The sequence below is a fragment of the Abramis brama genome (assembly GCF_963993115.1).
Source record: "Abramis brama genome assembly, chromosome: 3".
NCBI lineage: Eukaryota > Metazoa > Chordata > Actinopteri > Cypriniformes > Leuciscidae > Abramis > Abramis brama.
In genome coordinates this window covers 24,267,454-24,293,094 of record NC_139965.1, presented here as the reverse complement: position 1 = coordinate 24,293,094, position 25,641 = coordinate 24,267,454, and the positions used below count along the sequence as shown (strand labels likewise).

Genomic DNA, 25,641 nt, shown 5'->3' with positions numbered 1-25,641 from the left:
TCCAATATTTAAATACAAAAAAAACCCCTGTTTTGTACAACAACAAAAAAACTAGCATTGTGTCATTTGAGGTAACAGGTAATTGCTTATGAACCAGCTTTAGCGTTGACATCTGCACAGTCAGATGTCCCCAGATAACGCACCGCCCACTGTATGAGATGCCCTGGGATCCTACACACACACACACACACACACACACACACACACACACACACACACACACACACACACACACACACACACACACACACACACACACACACACACACACACACACACACACACACACACACACACACACACACACACACACACACAGAGACAGAAACCAAGAACCAACAAATAGATCTTAGATCAAAAGGGTAACAGTGCTTAGGAAAAAGCTGAAATATTAGAGCTTTAAACCAAACCTAGGTGGTTTGGCTTTACTCTGCATACTGTACTGCTGCAACCGCTGTCTAGCTAATGCTCAGTTCAGATTTCCTACAGGTGCACTGGAGGTTAAAACTTGATCTAAAGGCATATACTTTTAGATCAAATACTTAAGGCATTAAAACAGTAAAATTGTGAAATGTTGTTAAAATCTAAAATTAACTATTTTCTATTTTAATATATTATAAAGTAATTTATTGCTGTGATGGCAAAGCTGAATTTTAGCAGCCATTACTCTTCAGTGTCACATGATCCTTCAGAAATCATGTATATCAATCATATATATATCATAAAAAATAGGATGTGATGTGTGTCAGGTCTTAAAGTGTCTCATTAATATTAATCAAAGAACAAAAGACGAAAAAATAATCACTCACTGCTCTTGACGATATAACTTTTGTAGCTTTAATAAGGATTAATCAATATTCAATTTATAATTTATGTAGTTATAATTTATGCTGTGCAGTGTTTGATCATTCAATTTCTGTATATTTACCTGTTAGACCTACATGAAAAACTTAAAATACTGTTTACAAGGTTACATGGGTCAAAAACAATATGTGATATTTATTACAATGGGTTTATGTGAAGATTGTTTTAAGTTCACTTAAATGTAAAATTTTTATTTTTTTAAAGCCTATTAAATGTTAATATTGATAGCTTTCAAATATACTGTAATGATAAATGGCAATAATTAATGGCTAAAATTGAGAAACAAATCCATTTACTAGAGATATCAGTGATACTGGCCTTTATTCAGAGTGCTTCGTAAAAAGACAAATTCCATTAAACAAATTTTTTAAACAAGTTTTTTTTCTGCATTATTTTGGAGATTCAATGTGAAATTATTACAATATAAAAATATATGAAAAACGTTAGTATTAGGTGCGATTAATCGCAGAAAAATGTGCGAAGTTATTTTTATCGATTAACAATATACATACATTATATATATACACACATACACTTTTTTTTTTTTTTTACTGTACTACACTGCAAGACAAAGTCCTTAGATCATCACATAAAAACCATATTATAATCATTATGTCTCAGGTCACACTCACTGGAAATGGGCGAGGGCTGTGGTAACCTGAGGCTGTGGACAATACAAATAGGAAAAAGGCGTTCCATCCGAGTGCACCTGAAACAGGGAAGTTGGGACAATGTAGCAACATTTCTGATGCAATACACAGCATTAATCAAATATTATGCTAACTTATATTATATACAGCAAAATATAATTAATACCATTTCCACTCACTTTGGTGGCTTTGGTGGGTGGAGACGCTGAGGGGTTTTGGCTGGCGCCTGGAGACACTAGGGGCCTCTGTTCAGAGGGTGGGGCTGTATTGTGGACAAGCCACGAGGGAGGACTCACCGCACGTTCTCTGTCATGCTCCTGACTGGGGTCTCTGATAGACTTACCACTCGAGAGGGATGGGCTAAACTGGGTCGGCTTGGGTCTCTGACTGAGCGTAATGCCGTCTACCGACATCCCTCCTGAGTTCTGCTTCGAGAACTGGTTTTGGGTGCTTGTTGCTATAGGCAACGAGGGGACTTCCTTTAAAAGCGATGGACTTTCCAGCTCTGGGTCTGTATCAGCACAAAAATAAGTTAAATTAAACATAATTGTCCATTCTGTTTGTCACAGAGCAGAAATGACACTGGTATTATCCATAAATACATCCACATAAATGTACACATTAACACAAAAATAGAACTGAATAAAATTAACTACATAATTCCTTGACATGCACCACGAAATCAAAATGGACAATTATTTTTTTATGGAATATTGCAGTATTTATTATAAATGATTTATCCCAAGCACATCTCATGTGCTCAAATAATCTTTAAACAAAACAACTTCACCTCCCTTATGCAGCGTCATCTCTTCTCTGATGACGAGGGCGGGACAACCTGTCACTCACATGAGATCACAGCAATAGTAAAACACAATGATCCAATCAATTCCCATTGGACGAAATCAAGTCCCGCCCTACATTTTTCTTGTTTGAGAAGCTGTTTCACTCAGATATTCATCACAATAGGTAAAAAAAGATGATCACAACTTCCATTTCATGCTGACTTTAATTAAAAAAAATAGTGTAGTTTAAAATAAATCACTGCCATTGGAACAATGCCCAGATGGAAGGATTTCAAAGGTAGAATGAAGGCAGTGAGTATGATTTTATATACCGCAAGTGCCGTTTTTGACATAAAATAAAAAAATAAGTCCTGGAGTGCATGTGGTTTACGTTCAGTGATATTATCGGCCTGGTTAGTTTTTTCACAATTAAAATGTCGTCCTGTTATTGTGTGTATGTTAAACATTTGCATAAAGAGGAAATTACCATTTGAGTCTGAAGTGGAACATCTACCTAACAGAGCTGGCTCTTGTGTGTACATATCCCATGGGCTCTCTCCATCCCCAGACAGCTCCCCTGTACCACACAAAACCTCTGGGAGAAGGAGGGATGAGTTTAATAACACATCATCTACCTAGAACAGCACTGACTTTCTTTTGTAAAAACTCACCTGGTCTTGTGTGTATCAGAATAGACGGTCCTTCATCTGGACATGAGCTAATTATATTGTCCTGAGTGGCCACTGTTTGGTTTGCAATCGATGTGCTGGTTGGATGCGATTCTTCAGGGGGCAGGGCCAAGCCATTTGGTGTCTCACTCTCAATACCTGCACCTGCGACAAAAACACATATGCATAGTGCGCCACATGCATGGTAAAATCTGGTCGAATGCCCAAAGGGTTGTCATGAAAAAAAGCAATCAATGACCGTGTTGAATGGAACTATCTTTTTCAGGTCTTAGGAAAATTCGGATTTGGCCCTAAATTTGTCTCTTGCATTAACTTTTTATATGCGGCCCCTAAAGCTTCTGTACGTACTAATAATGTTCTTTCAGAGTATTTCAAACTAGACAGGGTTGTCCCCTTTCCCCCTTGTTATTTGCCATAGCCATTGCCCTACGGTCCAGTGCACAGGTCTGTGGTATCACCCATGCTGGTATAGTGCATAAGGTCTCTTTATATGTCTATTATATTTCTATTCTAGATGTCTTTAGTAGTTTCTCAGGAGACCAACTACATTTCTGTAAAAGTGAACTGTTCCCATTGAACTTATCTTCCCTTCAGATTTCAGATGCAGATTTTCAATTCAAGGTTGTCAGATATCGTTTTAAATACCTGGGGATTCAGGAGACCCGTAAATACTCTGACCTGTTCAAAGCCAACATTAGTCCTCTCTATTATCATGTTAAGTCTCTCTTCATGTCCTGGAAATGTCTCCCTCTTTCTTTGATAGGAAGGGTGAATATCATCAAAATGAATGTACTTCCTAAATTTGTATATCTTTTCCAATGCCTTCCTATATTTATTCCAAAATCGTTTTTCACAGTTTTGCAACGGAATATTTCTTCTTTCATATGGAATAAGTCAAAATGAATTAATCAAAGTCATCTTATGAAACCAAAGTGTTTGGGTGGCCTGGCTCTGCCAAATGTTCAAACCTATATTATTGGGCAGCACACATTAGGAATCTGTTATATTGGGTGCAACAGGATTTGTTGTATGAAGGATATATTAGACCTTCATACATCTTTGAAAGGGGTTATTTCTAAAATCTTTACTATAATCAATACAAAACAGTCCCCCTCGATGCGTCCACTGAAGGCGAACTGAATTTGACGCTGGAGGAAAATATTTGGGATCTAATTCTTGCCCGTATACACTCATCATCTATAAATGCTATAGGCACACCCTCATTCAATTCAAGTTAGTGCACAGAGTCCATTGGTCTAGAACTAAATTAAACAAAATATTCCCTGATCTCGACCCAACCTGCCTTCGCTGCACAACTGAACCAGCCACGTTATCACATTCTTCCTGGTCTTGTCTGAAACTGTCTGATTTTTGGCGGAAAGTCTTCAGGTGCTTTTCTGTTATTTTTTCTTTACCCATAGACCCCAACCCCTTAACAGTATTGTTTGGTATCTTGCCAGAATCTGTTAATTTAAACACATTGCAGGCTGACAGTGTAGCCTTTGCAACTCTACTGGCTAGGCGACTTATTCTTATGAATCGGAAGACAACAGCTCCCCCTCCTTACCGCCATTGGGTTTTTGACCTTTTGTATGCTCTCAAGTTGTAAAAGATTCGGTTCGCAATGAAATAAACGCCAAAACTTTTCCTGAAAGTCTGGAGCCCTTTTCTGGAATATTTTAAGGAGCCAACAACCACTTAATTTTTACTAATTAATTATATTTTACTTCATTTTTATTATTTTTATTATTATTATTATAAAACATATTTAATTCCTATTTGATTTGATATTTATGTTTTTTTGTGTGTATAACTATACTTGCCTGCTGTTTTCTTTTCTTAATCTGAATTAATGTATGTTATATGTATATATGTATCTATATTATATTACACATTATTGTTACTTTCTGTCAGACCTAAGATGAACCAAATAAAAAGGGGGGGAAAAAAGGGTAAAAAAAGCAAAGAAAAAAAAAAAGCAATTAATTAGGCAGCAGACAGTACTGGGATCAGCTGTTATCAGCTCCCTCTGTTCCTCCGGGATGAGAAGAAAAGGCACAGGGACAATGAACTGCTCCTGTCCCTGGAAAAAACACACACACACATGCAATGAAAATTTGTCTGGTCAACAGCTGGTGCCTTTAAGTTGCCAAGGAAGCAGCCTTACCCTCCAGTGAAGCCTCTCTCGGTGCCAGTGAGTTGGTGTCGCCACACTTGGACAATATGTTGCAGACATGGTTATTTTCTCCGTTGCATCATTCAGAATATTTATTATAATGTCATTGTGCCACACCTCCAATAGAGAGGAGAGCGAGACCCCTGGGAAATTAGGTACATAATGCACACCTTTATTGTTTCTGTGAAGCAGCATGTGTTTTCTTTATAAACGATATTAAGAATCCAAATTACAGGCATTTACAGTTCAGTGCAAGAGGTGTGAGTATATGCAAGCTATTCGAAGAAAGACAAAGAGAAATAGTGTTTGACACCTACCAGAGGATGAACTTACAGAACCCTCCCTGTGGGATCTGACAAGAGAGCAATACAATTAACACTAACTGTTAAACACATAATCTTAAAAACACACTGCAGTTCTGTGTATCATGTACATGTTCACGCATGCTGTATAAGGTCAACACACCTCCAAGTCTTTATGATCTGATCTCTGACTGATGAGAGAGTTGTACTGAAAGATAATGAAAGATGAACAGAGATTAACAATAGTTAAATAAATGACAATGAGTGCAGTTAGGACACGTCATTGCACATGCTTAGAGAGATCAGTGACTTGCCAGCTAGGGGGTTGTTGGCGCTTTGAAGCGATGCATATGGTGTTCATTTGATTGACTTTCAAGTAAAACTGGCAAGATGCCTAAAAAAAAACAAAAAGAGGAAACATGTAAACATCTAATTCATAAAGATTTCTGATTTCTTTGTTTGGAATCAACAAGCCAACAACATTCAAATAAACTCTACATTTGGTAGCATCAGTTATTGTTTTAATGTTCTTTATTCATTCATAATTAATATTGCATTCATTTACATGACTTTTCTAGACCGGACATTAATTAATGTTATAGGCCGTGTTTATGCATTATATATCAGTATATCCCTGCTGTTTCTCTATCCAATAACTGCATGGCCTGGAGCATGCCAAAGCATCAGCACTCAAAAGGAAAATGTTTCGAGGTTGGAACCAAAAAATGGAAGACATAACATACCAGATCAGGGTTCATGTCGAAGTTCAGCTCAAAGCTGCGTACATATACAATAGCATTGTTCAGGCATGTAAAGGTCTCCATCTCCTCCAAGCTGAAGAAAGAGAGACCAAAACTCTTGACAGTCATTTTTTAATTTGGATTTAATTACTATCATTACACTGAGACTTAAAGTAGTGTCTGCTGATCTCTAATATTCACTTCTGCTGCATTTACAAAAATTCAAGGCAGCAGTTAATATGCTACAGGCAGAAGATCAGAGGCCTAAACTTGAGCTTATTTCAGCATGATTTTCACTGGTTGATGAGTTGGATAAAAACAGGGGCTCAGGTGTGTAGTGAGTGGTGTCATAACAGAGGATTAATAGGTCCCTCACTCCTGCAGACGCTCCCATGCGGCTTCGCTCAGCACAGCGGGAATGACAGCGCTCCCATCGGACATGAACAGCATACAGGCATCTGTGTGCTCCGTCCGCTGCGAGTCTGTTAAATCACACACCTAACCAACACACACCCGCACTTTAGTACTGACACGACATTCTACATATGTGATGGCCCATAAAAAACTACTTACGCCGACAACGTTTGCTTTTACCGTCGTTTCACACTGGCTTTGGCCGTAGTTTTGGATGAGTTTCTCGATCCACGGCTCCAGCTCCGCCATTCGGCGACGTTTTATCTTTGGTGGATTCATTACTAAACTCTTGTATCTGTCCACTAGTGTAAATGTAATAAAATAATTCAAACGGTTAAACTCTTCGCGCCCCCTTATTGAACATTGATACTTTATTTTCGTTCCGTGTAGAAAATTAGACCAGGCGATTTGGGTTCCGTTACAATCATGTAGATTCGAATCGTTGGTGCCACCTTGCGGTATTTGTGCGCAATGATCAAAAATAAAAAGATAATCAAGTTTTTGGGTACTGCTGTTTATTTTTTTAGCAAGGTACGATACAATTTATGAAAACCTGAGAAAAAAATTGGAAAAATATTTCACTTACAACATGAACATGTCCTTTTCCTAAAGAAAATTTGACACTGATGGATTGAAATGCAATGGTTGCAGTATATCAAGACCAGGGAGAAATGATTTGTATAAAAAACAAACAAAAATAAAAAAATAAAACCGTGAAGTTACCCTTACAACTAAACATTGCTTTTTTCAAAATGTTAAAAGACAATGATAAAATAAATCATTGATTAAAACTCAGTCTATGAGAGCAAACAAGCATGCAAAGTTTGCACTGTAATACTATCACCACAATAAAAGTTGCTTTTAAAAACATAAAAGCTTTCTTAAACATTCCATAAAATAACCAAAGCCACATTCCACACCTATTAACTCTTCTCATTATGGTTTCACCTGTGAAAAAAAGAAGAAAAAAAAAGTCAGACTGAGATTTCAGCTACCTAGCTGGCTGTCAGCATGAATACAAGTTACCGACTTGGAAGTTGCACATGAACGCATCTTTAAATCGTAATTACAACTGTAAACTTCCCAGTAATGAGGACTAAAAACTTGCTGACATGGCGAAGAGGACAAATTCAGCAGTGTTGTGATCATTTATTTTTCAATATTGTATTAATTTTTGTATTTTTACAGCTGTTGCAGTTTTGAAATATGTGAGAATGAAACAGTTTCATATTCATGTCAACAATAAAGCACTTGAAATGTGACACCCATAATGATCCTGTAGTAGCTGTTTAAATATGGGAATAGATGTTACCTACAGATTCAGTGATTCCTTCAGACTCCCACCCATTTTCTGTAAGCTCTCATGAAGTCCAGCTTTCAGAAGTGTATAATCTGGTTTCTCGGTATACTGCAGGGTCATCACAGTAGACAGGTATTCTTGTAATGCACCTAAATTGCACAAAAACATATTACATACATATCTTCACTGGTATTAAACACCTGAGAATGATTAAAATAGAAAAATGAATGCTCACTTGAAGCTTTCTTCTGTTTGTAGCAGCAACTCAGAAGTCCAGGGATATCAGAAATATACCTGTAGGCAGGCAGAAAACATTTTACACATAGAAGAACACTGACATAACTGCACGCTTTCCTCTGTAGCACCAGGCACTAGGTTTTCATTCATGGAAATTGTGTTCCTTTATGATTCAAAATGCATGTGATATAGATTAAGTTGAGTAGTCATTTATCAGACACTTGTATTTGAAGTGTCTAAAGGTACATTCATTGAAGGGACAGTTCACCTGGAGTAAAGTACCTTGTCCAGAGCTCATGGCTCTTTCCTTGTGGGGATCAAACTAGCAACCTTCTTTTTTAATTTAGTCACCGAGATGCTTTTATTTCGAAGTGACTTATAAATGAGAAACATCACAAGCAATTCTTCATAAAAGAGCCGAGCAAAAACAAGTTTCAGGAGTAAGCTAAAGGAAGCATAGATATGTATGCGGATGACACATTCAAAAGCTTGAAATGGGTCTTGGAACGGTCAACATTTCAGAATCATCTTCGATTTTCTAAATCTTCTGCTTAAGTCTGTTGTAGATCTTGAGTGTTGCTCTTGAGTGTTCACAGACTGGCTTTGACCGTTCCAATATGGTGGATGGCTTATGAACCTCTAATGAGGCATCTATATACCTATTTGCAGAAGCAGTATAAAAAATAATTTCTTCTTATTATTAATATTTTTTATTTTTTTTAGGCAATGCCTTTATGATTGGTAATAGGGGATACTATGTTCACAGAAAAATTCTAAGAAAAGATTTAAAAAAAATGGCTCTACTGAAGAAAAAAACTTGCAATTATTATTAATTATTTTTAATTAATACTTTAGGAAGCCACATTCGTTTATATTTTAAGAAGGTGGTCCTTTGGAAGGGGATCATCATATTTGGGGGAAACCCCTGGTTTAGTAAAGGGCATTGCCTAAAAAAAATAAAAAAATAAAAAAATATTAATAATAAGAAGAAATTATTTTTTTCTTCTTATTATAGTGGCTAAATATAGTGTTTAAACACTATTAAATATAGTGGCTATGTGTGTCTTAACTGGTCTGACCAAGGGGTCTATAAAGGGTCTTAAAGGGTCTATGTAAGAATTTTCATTTTCATCCCTTTTCTGATTGCCAATGTGTGAACAACAGCTTGTAACGAAACTTTAAAAAAATGAGACCTTCCCCAGGTTCCTAGGGTTTCTACTATGAACGCCTGCAGACGGATTTTTATGTGAAGAAGTCGGGCTGGTTTCAGGTTTTGCTTACCTCTCTTTCTCTGCAGCAACAGAGCTTGTGTGAGAGATGTGACTCCAGGGTAGTGAGCCTGTCAGCCAACACAGCATACAGTAACCCAGAGACTGCAGGTCACTGCGACAAGAGGGACCTGCAAAACACCCACAAGACATGCAAATTGGACTCACTTCTGCCATGGATAATGTAAATAATGCAATGAACAACTGACGCTCACCAGCTCCCTTGTGAGAATCCACGCTGATGAAGTTGATGTTACCCTGGTGAGCGGTGCGGCTACCCTGTCGGTACTCCACGTGCTTTCCACCAGGGCAAAACCTAAACGCATGACCAAAGCCAGACAAGAAAACCTACAAAACACAACAAACACTTTAATGTTTGAATGATATATAAAGCATTCACGTTCAGATCATAAGAGACATGCTTACTGACCTCTGTGTCACTGTCAGTGTTGATGTAAATATTTCCTGCATGAATGTCTGCATGGGCATATTCCTTCTCGTGGACAAATTCAAGTGCATCCAACTACAAAACACATACACATCCTTTATATATATATATATATATATTGCCGTTTCATAGAGAATGGCATAGCTTGGGCATTAACAACAAATCTGAGAGTAAAGTTGTTCAATGGTACACTCACTAGTCGTAGTGCAAGCTGAAGAACAGCTTTCTCAGAGAGAGAGCCGGTGCCTTCATCTATGGCTGTCTGCAGTGGTTCGCCCATGCTGGGAAAAACTAAAAACCTACAGGGAAGTGTATACGGATACAATTAGATTCCACAATGAGGTCATTGTTATTGAACTGTTTTTATCTTTACATACAATCTTTCAATGCGTTGCTCTGCGCTCATGATACAAGACTATGGAAATCAGTGAAATGCAAAGCAACAACCAAAGACATCAGTCTGCACGTGTACATAGACTAACATTAAGAAAAGTAGATGGGGTGCGGAAACGTTTTGCATGCGAATACATCTCCCACTGTTTCATCAGACAAATTGACAATTTGATTGCAAAATGAATTGATGTTGGCTAAAGGACACGGTTAAATCTGTGTTCAATGATATGGAAATTAAAGAAACAATATATTGGCTTCTAAACCATTTTTGTAATGGCAAATTAATTTTTTACCTGTCTGCCAGAATGTAATGTCTTGAAATATCTTCACTTGGAGGCTTTTCTCACTATGTATTGACATCTGTGATTATATTTGCACTTCCATTCAAATGTTTGGGGACAGTAACATTTTTGTTTGTTTTTAAAAGAAGTATTTTTTTGCTCACATTTATTTAATCAAAAATACAGAAACAGTAATATTGTGAAATATTATTGCAATTTAAAAATACCTTTTAAAAATACTTTTAAAAATATATTCGAATAGAAAACATGACATGAAAAACATGAATTTTCAGCATCATTACTCCAGTCTTCAGTGTCACATGATCCTTCAGAAATCATCCTAATATGCTGATTTGGTGCTCATTTCTCATTTTGAAACATTTCTTCTGTGCTGCCTAAGACTTTTGTGGAAACCGTGACACTTTTTAATTTTTTTATTCTTTGATAAATAAAAGGTTCAATTTAATGCATCCCTGCTTATTACAAGTATATATTTTTTTTCAACCCCCCAAACTTTTTAATGGTAGTGTAGTATAATATACATACCTAGACGCTTCATGGAGACCAAATCCTACACATGATGGAATCCCAAGGAAGTCCAATTTGTGCAATTTCAACCATTTCTCCACTATTGGCAAAGAAAAAGAAAGAAAGGGTTACACTTTATTTTAAGGTGGCGTAGTTACATTATACTTACACTAGTTTTTGATATATCCGTTGCCAGTTCTAAAATGGCTGACCTGCATCAGGTTTGGCTGCTCTCAGATGGAAGTTCTGCTCATTGAACAGGTGTCCTTCTTTAGCACCCTGAAGAAGACAACCTAAAGTTATCAGGGCCTTCCTCATTTCCTTCCTGTGCGTGTTTACACACAGGCTACATTTTGTGAACACAACACTCACCAGTCTCAAGATGTATTTGCATTCATTTGAGTCTGCGTGCTGATTTGCCTGGCACACTAGATTAAACAGACAATATTTAGATGCACAAGTCACATTTATTGCATTGCTGTTATCTTGGTCTAAACCATCTGAGGAAAAATGATCAAAGGATTTAAGATGCACAGGTGGATACACTTTCCAATAATGTGGAGCGTAGGGATTTGATAGTCAAATATCTTACCTGCATATGTCAGATCTAATTCTGTTTGCCACAGAAGTTCAACCAGCTTCCACTTTTTGCTTGACTGGTCACACACCACCAGACCCTCCTGGACCGGCTCCACTATGCACACGCGCTTCTTGCCTTTGCATTTAGCTAAAAAACCAAATAACAACAACATGAAGCTATTTGGCCATTTTGTATGAAACACAATAAAGAAATGTGATGCAATCACTTTTAGATATCATGTATTATTTTTCAATGTAAGTTTAGCAGTTTTCCCTCTATACATTGCATCTTACGTGAGCTTTGAATAACTGAAGACGTTTGCTTTGCCGCCTCGTCTTTAACCTGGGGGGAAGCTTTACATTTTCGAGGTGACATCGAATGCATCTTATCTGAAATAATGCAGCACACAAAATACTTCACGTCACACTAATACAAATCTGTGAATATATACAATTTATTTACAATAGTGTGTAAAATTGTTAATAATATGGTCATATTTGCAAATTACTATATGACCGAGCAAGAAAATCGGCTTTAATTATCTAAGCTATAAAAAGATACCAAATCTAAATTTAAAGACTACATCCAGAGTTTCCCAGTACACGGCATCTCACCTGGAGTTTGAAGTGTAACCGAACAAGTTTGCTTCACCTCCTCTTGTTCTTTAACCTGGGGGGATGTCTTTCCTTTCCCAGGAGATGTCAAAGACTTCTTACCTGGAATAAAGCAAAAGTCTTTCACACAAAATCCTACAACATTTAATGTTATAAAGCTTTTGATTTGCATTTGGCAGAAAACTTCTATACAAGTAATAATAATATGAAAGTTTTTTATGTTTTCTCTGTGAAATAACATGACCATCTGCTCCATTACATTTGGCTATAATAAAACATACCATTTTATATAGTCTAGCGTTTTACAGTATAGTGTGTCTACCTGGGGTTTGAGTTACTATGGACAATGTTTTCTTTGTCACTTCTTTCTCCTCTTTAACCAGGGGGGATGTCTTTCGCTTTCGAGAAGATGGCAAAGACGGCAAAGACTTCTGATCTGAAATAAAGCAGTCGTCTATCACAAAAATCATAGCAAGTCTACAAAGCCCTTGTCTCTACTACAGAAACACTCAGACACACCTATACAGTCCATGGCTGTGCTACTCGAGGTCTTTCGTCGTGTCGAACGCAAAGGTGGGCGAATCAGTGCAGATTGTGACAAGTCTCCAGGAGAATCTACTACTACAAAAAAAGTGGATTACTGTGTTGCAATTATGCATTTTAAAAGCAGCAACAGGGGTCAAAAAAGGAGGCTCAGTCAGATGGCATATACATAAATGTACATGTATTATGCATAAACTACCATTCAAAAGTTTGGGGTTGGAAGATTTTTTTAATGTTGTTGAAACTAAGTCTATTATGCTCACCAAGCCTGCATTGATCAAAAATACAATAAAAACAGTCATATTGTGAAATATTACAACAATAAAATAAAAAAACCTTTCTATTCTAACATATTATATTTAAAATGTATTTTACTCATGTGAAAAAAAGAGCCTAACTTTCAGCAGTCATTACTCCACTCTTCAGTGTCACAGGATTCTCCAGAAATCATTCTAATACGCTGATTTGGTGCTCAAAAAACATTTCTGATTATCAATGCTTAATAATTTAGTGGAAATGGACCACTTTTTTTCAGGTTCCTTTAAAGAATAGAAGGTTCAACAGAACATTTATTTGAACTGTAAATATTTTGTCATATTAAAAATGTCTTTAATCCCAGTTAAAATCCCAGTTAATCCCAGTCCCATTTTGATCAATTTAATGCATCCCTGCTGAATAAAAGTATTAATTTCAACAACAGAACATTTTTACTGACCCCAAACTTTTTAGTGCATTAAACTCGTCTGCTAGTAGTAAAAGAGACCATCATGTGATTTACTAAAAACAACAACAACAACAACAAGCAATATTTTATCTCAGGGTTATTGATTAGGCTACTTTGAGAGAGCCAGTTTATCTTTGGTTAACCGATATCATAAAAGATGTAGCGTATAGATGACACAGACAATCATTCAATTAAATGCTGATTACAACAAACCGACAACTCTACTTTTGGGTTGTCAGATTAACAGTGTTCAACTCAACTGCAAATTGGTTAATAAGGAAATCTGGACCATGGTGTCACCTGAATTCACATGAATAAATATTTTTGTTTTGTAGATTATGATATGCAAGTTACGTATTTCAGTATTGACGACGACATGAATCTACTTAAGACGTCGTTACCGCATGGTATGACCATTTGGTTATCTTAGCCTCTCTGCTTTTCTATGTTTAATCAGCTTGTTCTGCCTCTTTAATCAGCGAATTATAGTCCTTTCAGAAACCTATCGAATAAATGTAATTAAAATAAGGTTGAACTAAACCCATATTTACCTTCCATGGCGCTCAAAGACGAAAGCACAGAGTTAGGATATGGTTCGGATGATCGTGAAGTTACAGCTTCTGTTGCGTCTTCTGGGAGTCTCCCACCACACGAAGGACAGAATTTGAACCCAGACTGTAACTTTGAACCACACTGAGGACAGAAATTCACCATTTTGACGGCAAATTAGACGCGGTGGGTGGAAATGCTCCTCGGCAAAATGTTGTGACTGTCGAATTAACCTTCTGCAGACATCTTTAGCACTGTTGCGATGTGGTTGTAACTGACACAAATCACGTGATCGTTAGCAGTTGACGTTTTACGGCAAGTGACAAGGGCCATAATTTACGATTTTCACATTTTCTTTTTAATATGAACGAGGAGCAATATATTGAAATCGCTCGTGCTTCCTTTTCTAATTTTATTGCTGCTGAAAATGAGACATTCTAAGGCCAAGACTAAATTACAAAACAGTAATAATTTCCAATACAGTTTTGACTACAATGAAAATTGCCGTTTACTCACGTTCATATTGCTCATACAAACCTATGACTGACTTTCTCCTGCCGAACACAAAATATATTTTAAATCAGTTTTGGTGACCACTGACTTCCACTGTATGGACAAAAAAAAAATCCTTTTGTTTCACAGAGAGAAAAAAAGTCATGAGGGCGAGTAATTTTTGGATGAACTATCCCTTAAAACCACTTTTCCCCTCTCCCTACCTCTACCTTTCTTACCTAAAACGGTCTTTAACACTAATCTTTTGTTGCCATATAAGCAAACTGAGATGTTTTTGAAAGCTTTGAGAAGTAAATACGAACAAGTTTTTGAGGTTCACGGTTTTCTCTCAAAAATATGTAAAATGTACAAAACAGGGTTAAAGTGACAACAGTATGCAAATATGTCTAAAAACATTATTTTGAACTTCTCTTCACAATAAATATTAATGCAGTACCATCTTGTCAGCCTTCACATCAAGGGCGATTCTAGGATTTTCATTTTAGGGGGGCTCAGCCCCCACTGAGGGTATGATGTAAAAAAAAAAAAAATTAAAAAAAAAAAATATATATTTATGGTCTAATGCTCATTATTAACTAGTTTCATTCATTCATCCAGTAACATGAATATGGCACGGTTTTATAATCACTACGGTACCGAATGTGAGGTATTTAGGGGGGTTCGGGGGCATGCTCCCCCGAGAAAATTTTGATTTCTCTGATCTACATGTGCATTTTAAGATGTTTTAAAGGCCAAAAAAATTGGATGACAATAGCTTTAAAACCATGTGCGGGCAGCTGTTTTTTTTCTCACCTCATCAGCATCACACTCTTTTTCTCTTTGTTTTTATCTTGCTCTGTCTTTTCCCCTCCTAAAGCTGAGCTTTGACTGATATAGGCTTTTTATTTTTGTCTGTCAGTGAAGAAAGTAAACATAGGGTCAACTGATAGGTTGATTTATGAATCATTTTCTCAGACAAAGCTACCAGGAAAGCTAGGTAACTAAGTCCATCTACAATGAAATATAAATTATTTTATTTTTTAAGCTTTTTAGCCCTTATAATCAACAATACGGTTGGTTATTAATCAAGTCACCCTGTGAAAATCTATTTAATTTCAAATCATTTAACTAACCAGCTAAACATGTAGGCCTATTAATGTAATTGTCTATTGGCAATATGTTTAAATCGGTTTAAAATAAATATAAATATGATTTTAAATATGTTATGTTAAAAAGTAAATTAAAATAAATCATGATCGTTTTCTAAAGTATGTTTTCATGGGTGTTAATTGCTTCATTTTTGTAGGAATAAAAAAACAACTATCACACTGTGATAAGGGCTGAAGGTGAACGCAGCGAAACGTATTGGTATTGGATGAGAAACCGAACCGTCCCGTGTTGCTCCCAATGCTCCAGTAACATTACATTATGTAAACTGCAATGCATTTATGACAAAGAACTGCACCGATGCAGATGTAATATCATAGCGATCTATCAATAAATGCACTCACGACACACCTTGTACTCCTGAAGCCCCCCTAAAAAGGGCCTAGTGACGCCCCTGCTTCACATTAAGCAAAACTCTGCTCTTAAGTTATACAATAAAACCGTGACATACGTGATCAACTCCAGGGTAGGAATAACAAAAACATGGCCCAAATGACTGAGGAAGGAAATTTGCTGATAGCTTTTTTTTTATTCCCAGTGCATAAATGTACAAAAACACATTTGAATACATTCACACACTGGTCGATTTCGGAGCGAACATTAACTTTTTTTGTGTTAACACTCATATATACATGAATATATACAGCATGTGAGTAGATCTAATGCAAACTGATTTTCTAGTTATCTGACATGAAAGGCCATCTCATTATTAATCTCTATTTTAATGGCAGGAAATCTATAATTTGCATGCATGCATGTACGTGTTTGAAATCCTGGAAGGTTAAGGTAAACTTTCATTTAGCTAAAGAAAATACAACATCCCTGGCATTTCCCCCACTACCCACAACCCCATTCCCCAAATCCAAAGCAATCTTGTAAAAAATAAAAAGGGTAAAGAAATAACTATTTCCATAAAAAGGAAATCATTGTTTCCTTGTGAAACAGACATACTGAAGTATATCAACAATTGTAAAATCCAGTGGTCTGTCCCTGTGCATGAGCATTTTTCCAGGAGTCCAGTTCTTGTTTCTGTTTCTCTAGCTCCTCTTTCTCTTTCAGAAACTCCTCTCTCTCCTTCTGCATCTCCTCTTTTTCCCCCTGGAGTTCATTCTTCTCCTTCTGGAGGTCTTCTCTTTCCTTCCGCAACCTTGCATGTTCCTGCTCTTGTTCACATTTCTGATTTTGAAGCACTCGGCGCTCAGCATCCATTTCACGGAACTGCTGCAGTAACTCTTTCTGCAGCTGTATGCTCCGCCCCTCTTCCTGCTGGACACGCCTCAACGCCTCTGTCAGCTCCCGCTCTCTTTCCAATATACGCACACCCTCAGACCACTTAGCTCCTAAGAGGAAAACATTTCAATTGTGATATTAAAACTTATATTAAACTTAAAACACACACACATCAGGGCTCGCAAAATTGCTAGCCCGACTTCCCGGGGCTATTGTGTTTTCCAGTCGGGCTACCAAAATGCGCAACCGGCCTGCCCGACGGGATATCTGAAATAGTGTAATCAAATTCCTCCCTTTATTAACATTATTGACTAGTTCTTTTAAAGCAACACTAAGGAACTTTTCCTCTGCGGTCGCCCTACAGGTTGGAAGCGGAATTGTCCATTACCGCTGTCGTAAATAATTTCGCCGCCCGCAGCCTAATGTCACACGCACGCTCGCTGTTTATCCAGCACCGGCTTTGGAATGAACGATGTCCACAGACAAGGTAGAGTATGTTGCATGATTTCATGAATGCAGTCAGAATGACATCAGAAACGAAGAAAAACTAAATAATGACTATTGTAACGCTTGACGTAAAGCAAGTCAAATTTGTAGTTTTCTTATGTCTCATTACAGAACTACAGAAACGCGACCCGGTTTGGCAAACTTGCATAGTGTGGTTATATCAGATATAGGGCTGCAAAGCGAATCCAGAAGTGCCTTTCACCCTGTTACGACTTGATGAACCACTGATACGATTTTGGAAACATTATTTTTAAAAAAAAGTCTGGTATTATTATTTATTGCTACACTTCAATATCTGAATTATTCTATCAGAAAATTAACTCTTTTAACATTGTCAGACTTTAAAACAATGGAGCTGCACACTTCAGTTGATATATCCGATTCAGAATCTGACACAGACTGATTTATGTTCCACACTGGTCACACACATTTCAGTTCAGAACCAGATGCATATTTGTATTGATGATTCTAATTTGATTGTTTTACATCCAATTGTTGATATTTGTGTTTTGAAAAAGTTTTTGATTGATGTTTTGACTCCTAACCAATTTTCTACATTAAAAAAAATTCGTTTTATTTGGGCTAGTAAAATTCATTTAGGGCTACCAAAATCTTAAGAGTGCCTGCCCGAAGGGCTACCAGCGATTTTGAAATTTTGCGAGCCCTGCACATATACATATGTGTGTGTGTGTTTGTGTGTGTGTGGTGTGTTTGTCATTTTATTTTATATACTATAGAATATTAAGATACACAAAATGAAAAAGAGATATTTTATTTGTATAAGTTTAAGGTGTTTGTATATCTTAATTTATTTCAGTTAACATCAGTTAAGTTAGTGTTTTTCATGGTTTTAGTTCTAGTTAACGATAATAACCCTGGCACAACATTCTTTTCACACAAAATGTAAATATGTATATTGATGAGAAGAGTTAAAAGCAAACTATACCCGAGTATCTGTCTAGGCTGGTACTGCAGGGTAAACGGACATCACGCTTAGGTGGCACAATGTGTGATCTGGTCGGAGTCCCGCCCGCTAATGTGGGAGAGGAAGCAAGTCGGCTCGGATCTTCTGATTTACGCTTGCTAGGCCGCTTTTGTGGGTGATCCTCAAGTTGTGCAAACTCATTGGGATGCTTATGCTGTAGATGCCTGATAAGGTTACTTGTGCTACTCCGGTGCTGGATCTTCTCCATGCAGAGCAAGCACAGGGCTCGTGGCTCCTGGCCAAGCTTTCGATAGTGCACCCACACGGAGCTCCACTTGCGAGTATTACCTGGGGTCTCATCCTCTTGTATTTCTTTCCCATCCCCTTCATCAACAGGCCCCTCGCCTTCCTCATCAGCCACCTCTGCTTCAGCTGTCCCCTCTCCTGCTGCAGCACGAAGGATCCCTTTGATGGCACCATCCATTTCGCCATCTTCTCCCACAGACTCTACCTCTACCTGCTGCTCGTCCATTAACACTGTAACTTGGCACAGAAAAAAAAAAGGAAGAAAAAAGAAGTTGCATTGGTTATTTAAAATGCCCCATCACTTAATTCAATTTGACTGAACTTTGTACACCTGCAGCTAGATGATGACAAAACCGAACGCTGCTGTGCAACAAAAGTAACAATTAACTAGAGTGCAAAAGTCGGGTTCCAAAAGTAAAATTCCCATTCAATTTTTTCCATGAGGGAATTGATTTTTAATGATAATTTAAAAACCTTCAAACAAAGACAGACCTACTCTGAGCTAAGAAGTGGTTAATCTATGGAGTATACTTTTGCTGAAGCTGTCAGTTTACATTATATCAACTTTTTAATTTTTCAAATAGTGTTCAATAGCTGAATTCCCGGCAAAAAAACTACATTATACACAATTCTGCAGAGAAATCTCCAGTCAGGGAATCAAAACAAGCAAATCACACCACCAAACCACTTTATCTGTATTAAGGTCGCAGGGACTAACCCAGCATCTTGGGTAACATCTTAACTGCCGTTTGCAAATATTTGACATGCTTTAATAGTTTCAACCTGTTTGGTTAGAAAAAAAAATGTTGTCATCTGCTAATTTTCTTTTACAGTATTTGCCTCATTTCAATACATTTTCCTGTTGTATTGTTCTCCTGACATAATTATTTAGTTTTTAGGAGGTAAATTGTACTTCTACACCTTGGTTGTCATGACAATAGAATTCTATCATATTCTTTTGGCAGTGTATGATTTGGGCTGGTCTTTTAGAGATTTTGGGCTTGAAATCGTCGCTCACATTCACACCTACGGACAATTTAGTGTCTTGAATTGATTTTGCAGTATGTCTTGGGATTGTGGGGGAAACAGGAGAATTCGGAGAAAACCCCAGCAGACACAGGGAGTAGAGTTGGGGTACTCGAACTCGGATCCAATTTTTAATGAACTCGGACTTGTCACGCACTCGGATGACTTTGTACTCGGACTTGACACGGACTCTGACATTTTAGACTCGGAAAAATGTCCGAGTACAGTCGAGTCCGGGCACTGGAGGACACAATATTATTATAAACTGCTTACATTGTGTTGTGTCAGTGTTGAGCATTGTAGCCAATCACAGACATGTATATTAAGCGCATGAACACAGTGTCCAATCAGAGGCAGTATGTTCAGAATCAGCGCGAGTTTTATCCTTTCGCAAACCTCCTCATAAACAACAAAGTCTTGATGCGACATAAATAAGAGATTCACTGTGCAGTGGGGACAACTTCAGTGTTTATGACGAGAGTTTCAGTGAGAGTGCAGAACGCGAAGTAAGTGATGGCTTAAAGTGAGCGCTATTGACAACAATATACAATATATTGATCTAAATGATATATTTTTTCATGCTTCTAGAGGACCAGTGGTTACGTTCACACTGTAAATTAAGAAGAGTGATAACTGCATTTAAATGTGGGAGATAATTCGCAGAATTTTAGTCCTGCGAGTCAACATTTTGGCGTCTAATAATGTTATGATTTTTGTTACATTTAGCCTACTTTTTAGTCATAAGTTTACATACATCTTGCAGAATCTCCAAAAGGATGATCATAAAAACAGTGTTTCTATTTATTACTGCCCTGAAAAAGCTTTTTCACATAACGGATGTTTAATAGCCTAGTCCACAAGACAAAATACAAGACAAATTACATAGGCTTGATTTTAATATTGTGTTTCATTAGGCTACCTGAATGATCCAAAAAAAAAAAATATTTTTTTTTTTTTATGGTTGTTCATGAGGAAAAATCCTTCAGCTCCTGCACATTCTTTGCTTTTCCAGCATCTTCTGCATATTTCTCCTTACTAGCAGTGACTATGATTGTGAGATCAATCTTGTCACACTGAAGACAACTGAGGGACTCATACACAACTATTACAAACCCTGCAAACATTTAGTGATGTTCAAGAAGGAAGCAACCGTTAGGAGCCAGGGGGTGTACATTTTGGAACTGGATCATTGGTGTAAATTGCTCTTATTTTATTTAAAAATTAATTAATTAATTTAGTCCTGCCATTTAGAGGCTAAATAAGATATTAGCATGTAAAACAAATAGGGATGGCCCGACACCGATACTGGCATCGGGCCGATACTGTCCTCATGTACTCGTACTCATAAAAATTCGCCGATACCGCGTACATATTGCGAGCACATCCCTTTAAACAGACATCAGTGGAAAGTTTGTTCAGTCGGATGTCAATGGCAAAGAAAATAAAACGAGGCATGTAGATTATTATTAACGTTAACTGACGAGAGAGAGAGAGAGCGCGAGAGAGAGAGAGAGCGCGAGCGAGCGCACTTCTGTTGAATGCTCTTGATTGCTGATCGTTCACTCAGCACATGTTATTTGGATGAAAACTGAATCGTATATGCAAGTAAAGTAAAGTAAAACATGAACTGTTACCTGATTTAAGTATAACGAGTGGTTCCCTACAATATTTCAGGACGTGTACAGGTCAAGAAGTTCCATGAATGCAAACATCCAAAGCGCGCGCCCCGCAAACCAGCGTCTCAGCGCGCGAATACTGAATTAAATTGTCTTTCACGTCTTGCGCTTGTACGGACGAATTCACACAAAATTATGTAAAAACGCCCGTCTTGGCGAGTATCCTATAGTAAACAAAGTCGGTTATATCTCAAATGAACGTAGTATGTTCAAATGCGGTCCGTGCGTTCGGTCTTAAAGGGGCAGCAGTTTGATAATCCTGCTTCTGTGTTTTAATGTTAATCAAACAAAGGACAAAGAAATACTCACTGCTCTTGACTAAATACGCTACCCTTTTCAACTTTACAAAAATATCTATCTATATATTATTTATACAGTAATGAATATGCTTTTCTCACATTTGATTACTTTATTCAAATTTCTGTACCTGTTGGATTTACCTGAAAAACTCTAAAAACACTGTTTATTTCATTTGTAGCCTTTCTTTGTTCTATTGTATTTATTTGTCCTATTTGTAATTCGATTGTTTGTTCTTATTTTGTTACTGACTGCTTACTTGTTTTAAATTCACATTAATTAGGCTGGTAGTTTTTGTTGTAGTATCAAAATTGGATTAAATAATTGGGATCGGTTACGGTATCGGCGAGTATCAAAAATTAAAGTATCGGTATCGGACTCGTTCTGAAAAAAGTGGTATCGGGACATCCCTAAAAACAAAATAAGATAATCAAAATAAATACAAATTTAAACATCACCATCATCTTGCTCAAAAGTTTACTCCTGGCTCTTAATGCATCATGTTGCATTTTTGAGCATTACCTTGCAGAATCTGAAAGATGTACGATACGTAAACATATGACTGTAACTATACATTGGAATCATTTTGTAAGGTTTAAAATATTAATTTAAAAGCTCAGTGTTGAGACCTTTCGTTGGACTTTGATTGACATGCGATCTGACCAATCATAATGCAGATACCTGACATTTTTGTCCAACAAACAAACCAAACCCAGTTAGTAGGTTAAAGTCAATGGACTTGAACTTGAAAAATGGTGTGTATTGATTTCTTTTTGCAGTTCTGATGTTCATTCATGTTTAATTCGTGCTAAAACTAGAAGAGATTATCAGTTCATGTGCTGCTTGAACTGAGGCCTATATTAAAGCACCACAAAACGGTGTGTATTGTTTTAATTTCATAAAAATAAAAAAATTTGAAAGCTGAGACTTTATTTCATACCAGAAGTAGCCTGCTCTGTTTTGTCTGTTGGCACATTGTCAGTGTCCTCTTTGCTCCGCAATATATATTTCACTGTGTGAGAACATGTGGAGTGGAATGGCTTGTCGGCTTGTCGGACGTAGCAACAGTAAGAGGGGTGGGACTTTGTGAAAGGTCAATTTAAAATCATTTAAATCTTTGTGGACTCGACTCGGACTCGGATGTTAAGGACTCGGACTCAAGTCCGACTCGGCCCTCTTTGGACTCGGACTTGGACTCGATTGTTAAGGACTTAGACTTGACTCGGACTCGACAAAGGTGGACTCGGACCCAACACTAACAGGGAGAACATCCAAACTCCACACACAAAGGCCTTGAACAGTCCTTGTTGTGAGACGACAGTGCTACCCAATACCCACTGAGCCACCGTGCAACCCAACATAGAATTAGTTGAAACTAAAATATTTGTATGCATATTTTAAGAAAAATATGATCTTATCTCCAATAGTTGTAAATTGGATTATATCATTAAAGATGCTTTATGAGACTGTAGATCTTTCTCTCATTATAGCTGTAAAGTAGCCTACACAGTCTGTCTTTTTGACTGATTTTACTTTTTAAAAGGATGTGCACTGTTGCAACTATATGGCCTTATATAATTTCTAGTCTGTTTTTTTTTCATGCATCTGTCAATTTTGAGATTTTTAGCTTTTCATAAAGTGTTTTTCAGACTAGTGGAAAGAAAACAGCAAAAATACTTTTAAGTATATTTTAGTATAGATTGTCACTTAATCTATATGTGTCTGTAGATTTCAATTACAGTACATAATTTTTAAAGGCCGTTTTCTCAAAATAAAAATGAGTCCGAAATCTCCATTTCAGTAGCACTTATTCACCAAACTTTACAGTTTTATTCCTATCTATATTCTGAAGGTTTTTACAGAGGGGTTTGTTCATATATAACTTGCCTGATAATATACAACATTTTTTCCCTAAGAATTTGTGAAAATTTTGTTTTTTTCTGGCTGTTGACAGTATTTTCGAGTGATAAAAAGAGATATCCAAAATCCCCTCTGTAAAAACCTTTGACTCTAATTTGTAAAAAAAAAAAAAATAGTATTATTATAATAACCCTATTCACCTGGGGTGTCTTATGACGGACCATAACGTTGTTCGATATGGAAGCTGATCACAGACATGAACAGGTGTTGTACATCAAAACATTTCCTATACATTACTATACATTTTTGTACATACAAAATTTTATAGAAACAAATAATCTTGGCTTTAGCCAATGACCAGTTTTAGAATAAAAAAAAAAAATCGCGCCCATCCGGGGATGTGACAGATGGTACATCACGTGACAATTTCGGATCAAATACTGCTCAATACAAATTAGATGTTAGAAAATAACATTATGTATAATTTATTAATCACTGATAATTCGTGTAATATACGAATTTATATTTCGCACAGAATGGGGCCGTTCTCGTTGAAGGTTTTCTGTCCCGTTTATTCTGAACGGGAGGGGGCGGGGTGGCTCTTTCAGTCAAAGCACCGTATATTGCCGATCCAAATCAGCGACACGATTCAAAAGATTCATTCGTTTGACTGAACGAGTCGAATCGAATCGATTCCCGTCGGGGAAATTCGTTTGAGATCATATAAAATGTGTTAAATTAGCTCTCTATCATTGAGCGACATAATAGACAATTGTTTGAAAAAAACAACATGGCGTCGTTGCGACATCCACCCAAAACCATGGCCTAAGCGATACTCTCGTCACTTTGACACAAGACTCTGTAAAACGAAGCCGTTCTTACTGAAGAGTCGATACCGAATCATACAATCACAACGAGCACAGTTTTGAGCGATAAAGCGCCTTTAAATGAGCTCCTGGACTCACATGTGGTAAGATATAAGCACGTGCAAAGTAACGTTAGGCCAAAATGGAAGGGAAAACATCACAAACCAAAGAAAATATATGAGGTGTCGATTCTAAGTTCCATAACCAGCCAGTTGTATCATAGACATATCAGAGTAACGTTACACCATGACAGTGTACATAATGGTAAACACTACAAGACAATAATTTAACCTTTCATACCTTCCACGCAACCAGTGTCGTTGCGTTTGGATACCGCATCTGTCGCGGGCTTCCTTTTGTCCAACGAGGAAAAATCTGACGGGTGTTTCGTTCGTAAATGGCGAAGCATGTTTGTTGTGTGACCAAAATACAAAACCGTCTTCATACAGAGAAGACACAATACTCTTCTTTCATCCTCCGCTTGGAAAAATGACCAGACTATACTTCGCTTTCGTGCCGCCATTTTCGAACGAGTCGCCTTTGAATACTGATTGCCTTATTTTAGATGGTAACCTTCTCTCCGTGAAATTCTCGCGCATGCGCTCTGTTGCTGATGCTTTGGTCACTGAGCAAAATGATTCAAGAGTAAAAACCCTTAATGTATTTGTTATGAATGTTATCCTTAATGTTCCTATTTATAATACTTGATGTTAAAAAAAACGTACTCGTGTTTTATGATGCTATGGAATATATAGTAAGACAAAATAATAGGCTAGTTATTGTGTGTCCCTTTGATCCGCAATGTTAAACTGTAGCCTATGTTTGTTTTCAAACGTTTTAAGTTAATGTCTTTTAAGTCAAGACTGTTTATGATTAACAGAGAGAGAACAACACATTAATAAATACGGATCTTTTATAAATAAAACACCTTGTTGGTGTAAAAAAAATTTTTTTTTTAATTTTAACATTTATTGAACCTTGAAGTCCCTAAATCTAAATTTAAAAAAGCAACGGACAAAGCTTCACATATCTTCAGAATCCTCTGCTTTTACGATTATTTACATTTTACATTTTCTTTTTTTTCTGTTTATTATCATAGCTGCAGGATTCACAAAGGATCAAGTATGCAAATCTCGCGAGAAGTTCAGACGAGGGTTACCATCCAGACACGAGCCTTTCGCGCCCCCTCTACAATGCCAATAGT

At 37.0% G+C, this 25,641-nt stretch overlaps 3 protein-coding genes across 8 annotated transcripts; all 3 read right to left on the bottom strand.

Annotated features, from left to right (window-relative positions):
* Window positions 1-39: 39 nt before the first annotated feature.
* Window positions 40-7,075, bottom strand: acd (ACD shelterin complex subunit and telomerase recruitment factor). Of its 2 annotated transcripts, XM_084107637.1 has the most exons (14): window positions 6,780-7,075; window positions 6,583-6,704; window positions 6,210-6,300; window positions 5,781-5,860; window positions 5,630-5,674; window positions 5,482-5,516; window positions 5,156-5,307; window positions 4,993-5,071; window positions 2,971-3,132; window positions 2,787-2,894; window positions 2,305-2,352; window positions 1,694-2,025; window positions 1,497-1,573; window positions 40-171 (listed from the first exon to the last, which is right to left on the bottom strand). In XM_084107637.1, exons 1-14 carry the CDS (start codon window positions 6,897-6,899, stop codon window positions 87-89), a joined length of 1,536 nt encoding a protein of 511 aa, XP_083963763.1. In that variant the 5' UTR covers window positions 6,900-7,075; the 3' UTR covers window positions 40-86. The 2 variants fall into 2 exon arrangements, with proteins under 2 accessions (XP_083963763.1, XP_083963762.1); XM_084107636.1 differs by lacking the exon at window positions 2,305-2,352 and having other exon boundaries at window positions 6,780-7,042.
* A 43-nt stretch (window positions 7,076-7,118) lies between these two features.
* vrk3 (VRK serine/threonine kinase 3) lies at window positions 7,119-14,374 on the bottom strand. Of its 5 annotated transcripts, none has more exons than XM_084107633.1 (16): window positions 14,088-14,374; window positions 12,789-12,887; window positions 12,592-12,705; window positions 12,270-12,371; window positions 11,949-12,044; window positions 11,668-11,802; window positions 11,448-11,503; window positions 11,288-11,354; window positions 11,094-11,175; window positions 10,070-10,172; window positions 9,856-9,948; window positions 9,641-9,773; window positions 9,439-9,556; window positions 8,156-8,214; window positions 7,937-8,069; window positions 7,119-7,568 (listed from the first exon to the last, which is right to left on the bottom strand). In XM_084107633.1, exons 1-16 carry the CDS (start codon window positions 14,248-14,250, stop codon window positions 7,565-7,567), a joined length of 1,557 nt encoding a protein of 518 aa, XP_083963759.1. In that variant the 5' UTR covers window positions 14,251-14,374; the 3' UTR covers window positions 7,119-7,564. The 5 variants fall into 5 exon arrangements, with proteins under 5 accessions (XP_083963759.1, XP_083963758.1, XP_083963757.1 ...); XM_084107632.1 differs by having other exon boundaries at window positions 7,933-8,069; window positions 12,789-12,890; window positions 14,088-14,373; XM_084107631.1 differs by having other exon boundaries at window positions 12,789-12,890; window positions 14,088-14,373.
* Window positions 14,375-16,237: 1,863 nt separating this feature from the next.
* Window positions 16,238-25,036, bottom strand: LOC311079055 (uncharacterized protein; the record flags this gene model as incomplete). The annotated part of the gene is given in 4 exon segments (XM_084108195.1): window positions 16,238-17,084; window positions 18,428-18,949; window positions 24,738-24,988; window positions 24,990-25,036. Coding segments are annotated over 4 exon segments (1,200 nt in total). The 3' UTR covers window positions 16,238-16,704.
* Window positions 25,037-25,641: the final 605 nt, after the last annotated feature.

Excerpts from the sequence above, each read along its gene's own strand:
- vrk3 (XM_084107632.1), bottom strand. The coding sequence starts at position 14,250 with ATGGTGAATTTCTGTCCTCAGTGTGGTTCAAAGTTACAGTCTGGGTTC. Across the intron at positions 12,045-12,269 it reads GGTTACACTTCAAACTCCAG|ATAAGATGCATTCGATGTCA; the intron begins GTGAGATGCCGT and ends GCATTATTTCAG. Across the intron at positions 11,504-11,667 it reads ATTAGATCTGACATATGCAG|TGTGCCAGGCAAATCAGCAC; the intron begins GTAAGATATTTG and ends TGTTTAATCTAG.
- acd (XM_084107637.1), bottom strand. The coding sequence starts at position 6,899 with ATGAATCCACCAAAGATAAAACGTCGCCGAATGGCGGAGCTGGAGCCG. Across the intron at positions 5,861-6,209 it reads TCGACATGAACCCTGATCTG|GCATCTTGCCAGTTTTACTT; the intron begins GTATGTTATGTC and ends GTTTTTTTTTAG. Across the intron at positions 5,308-5,481 it reads TTCTGTAAGTTCATCCTCTG|GGGTCTCGCTCTCCTCTCTA; the intron begins GTAGGTGTCAAA and ends CTAATTTCCCAG.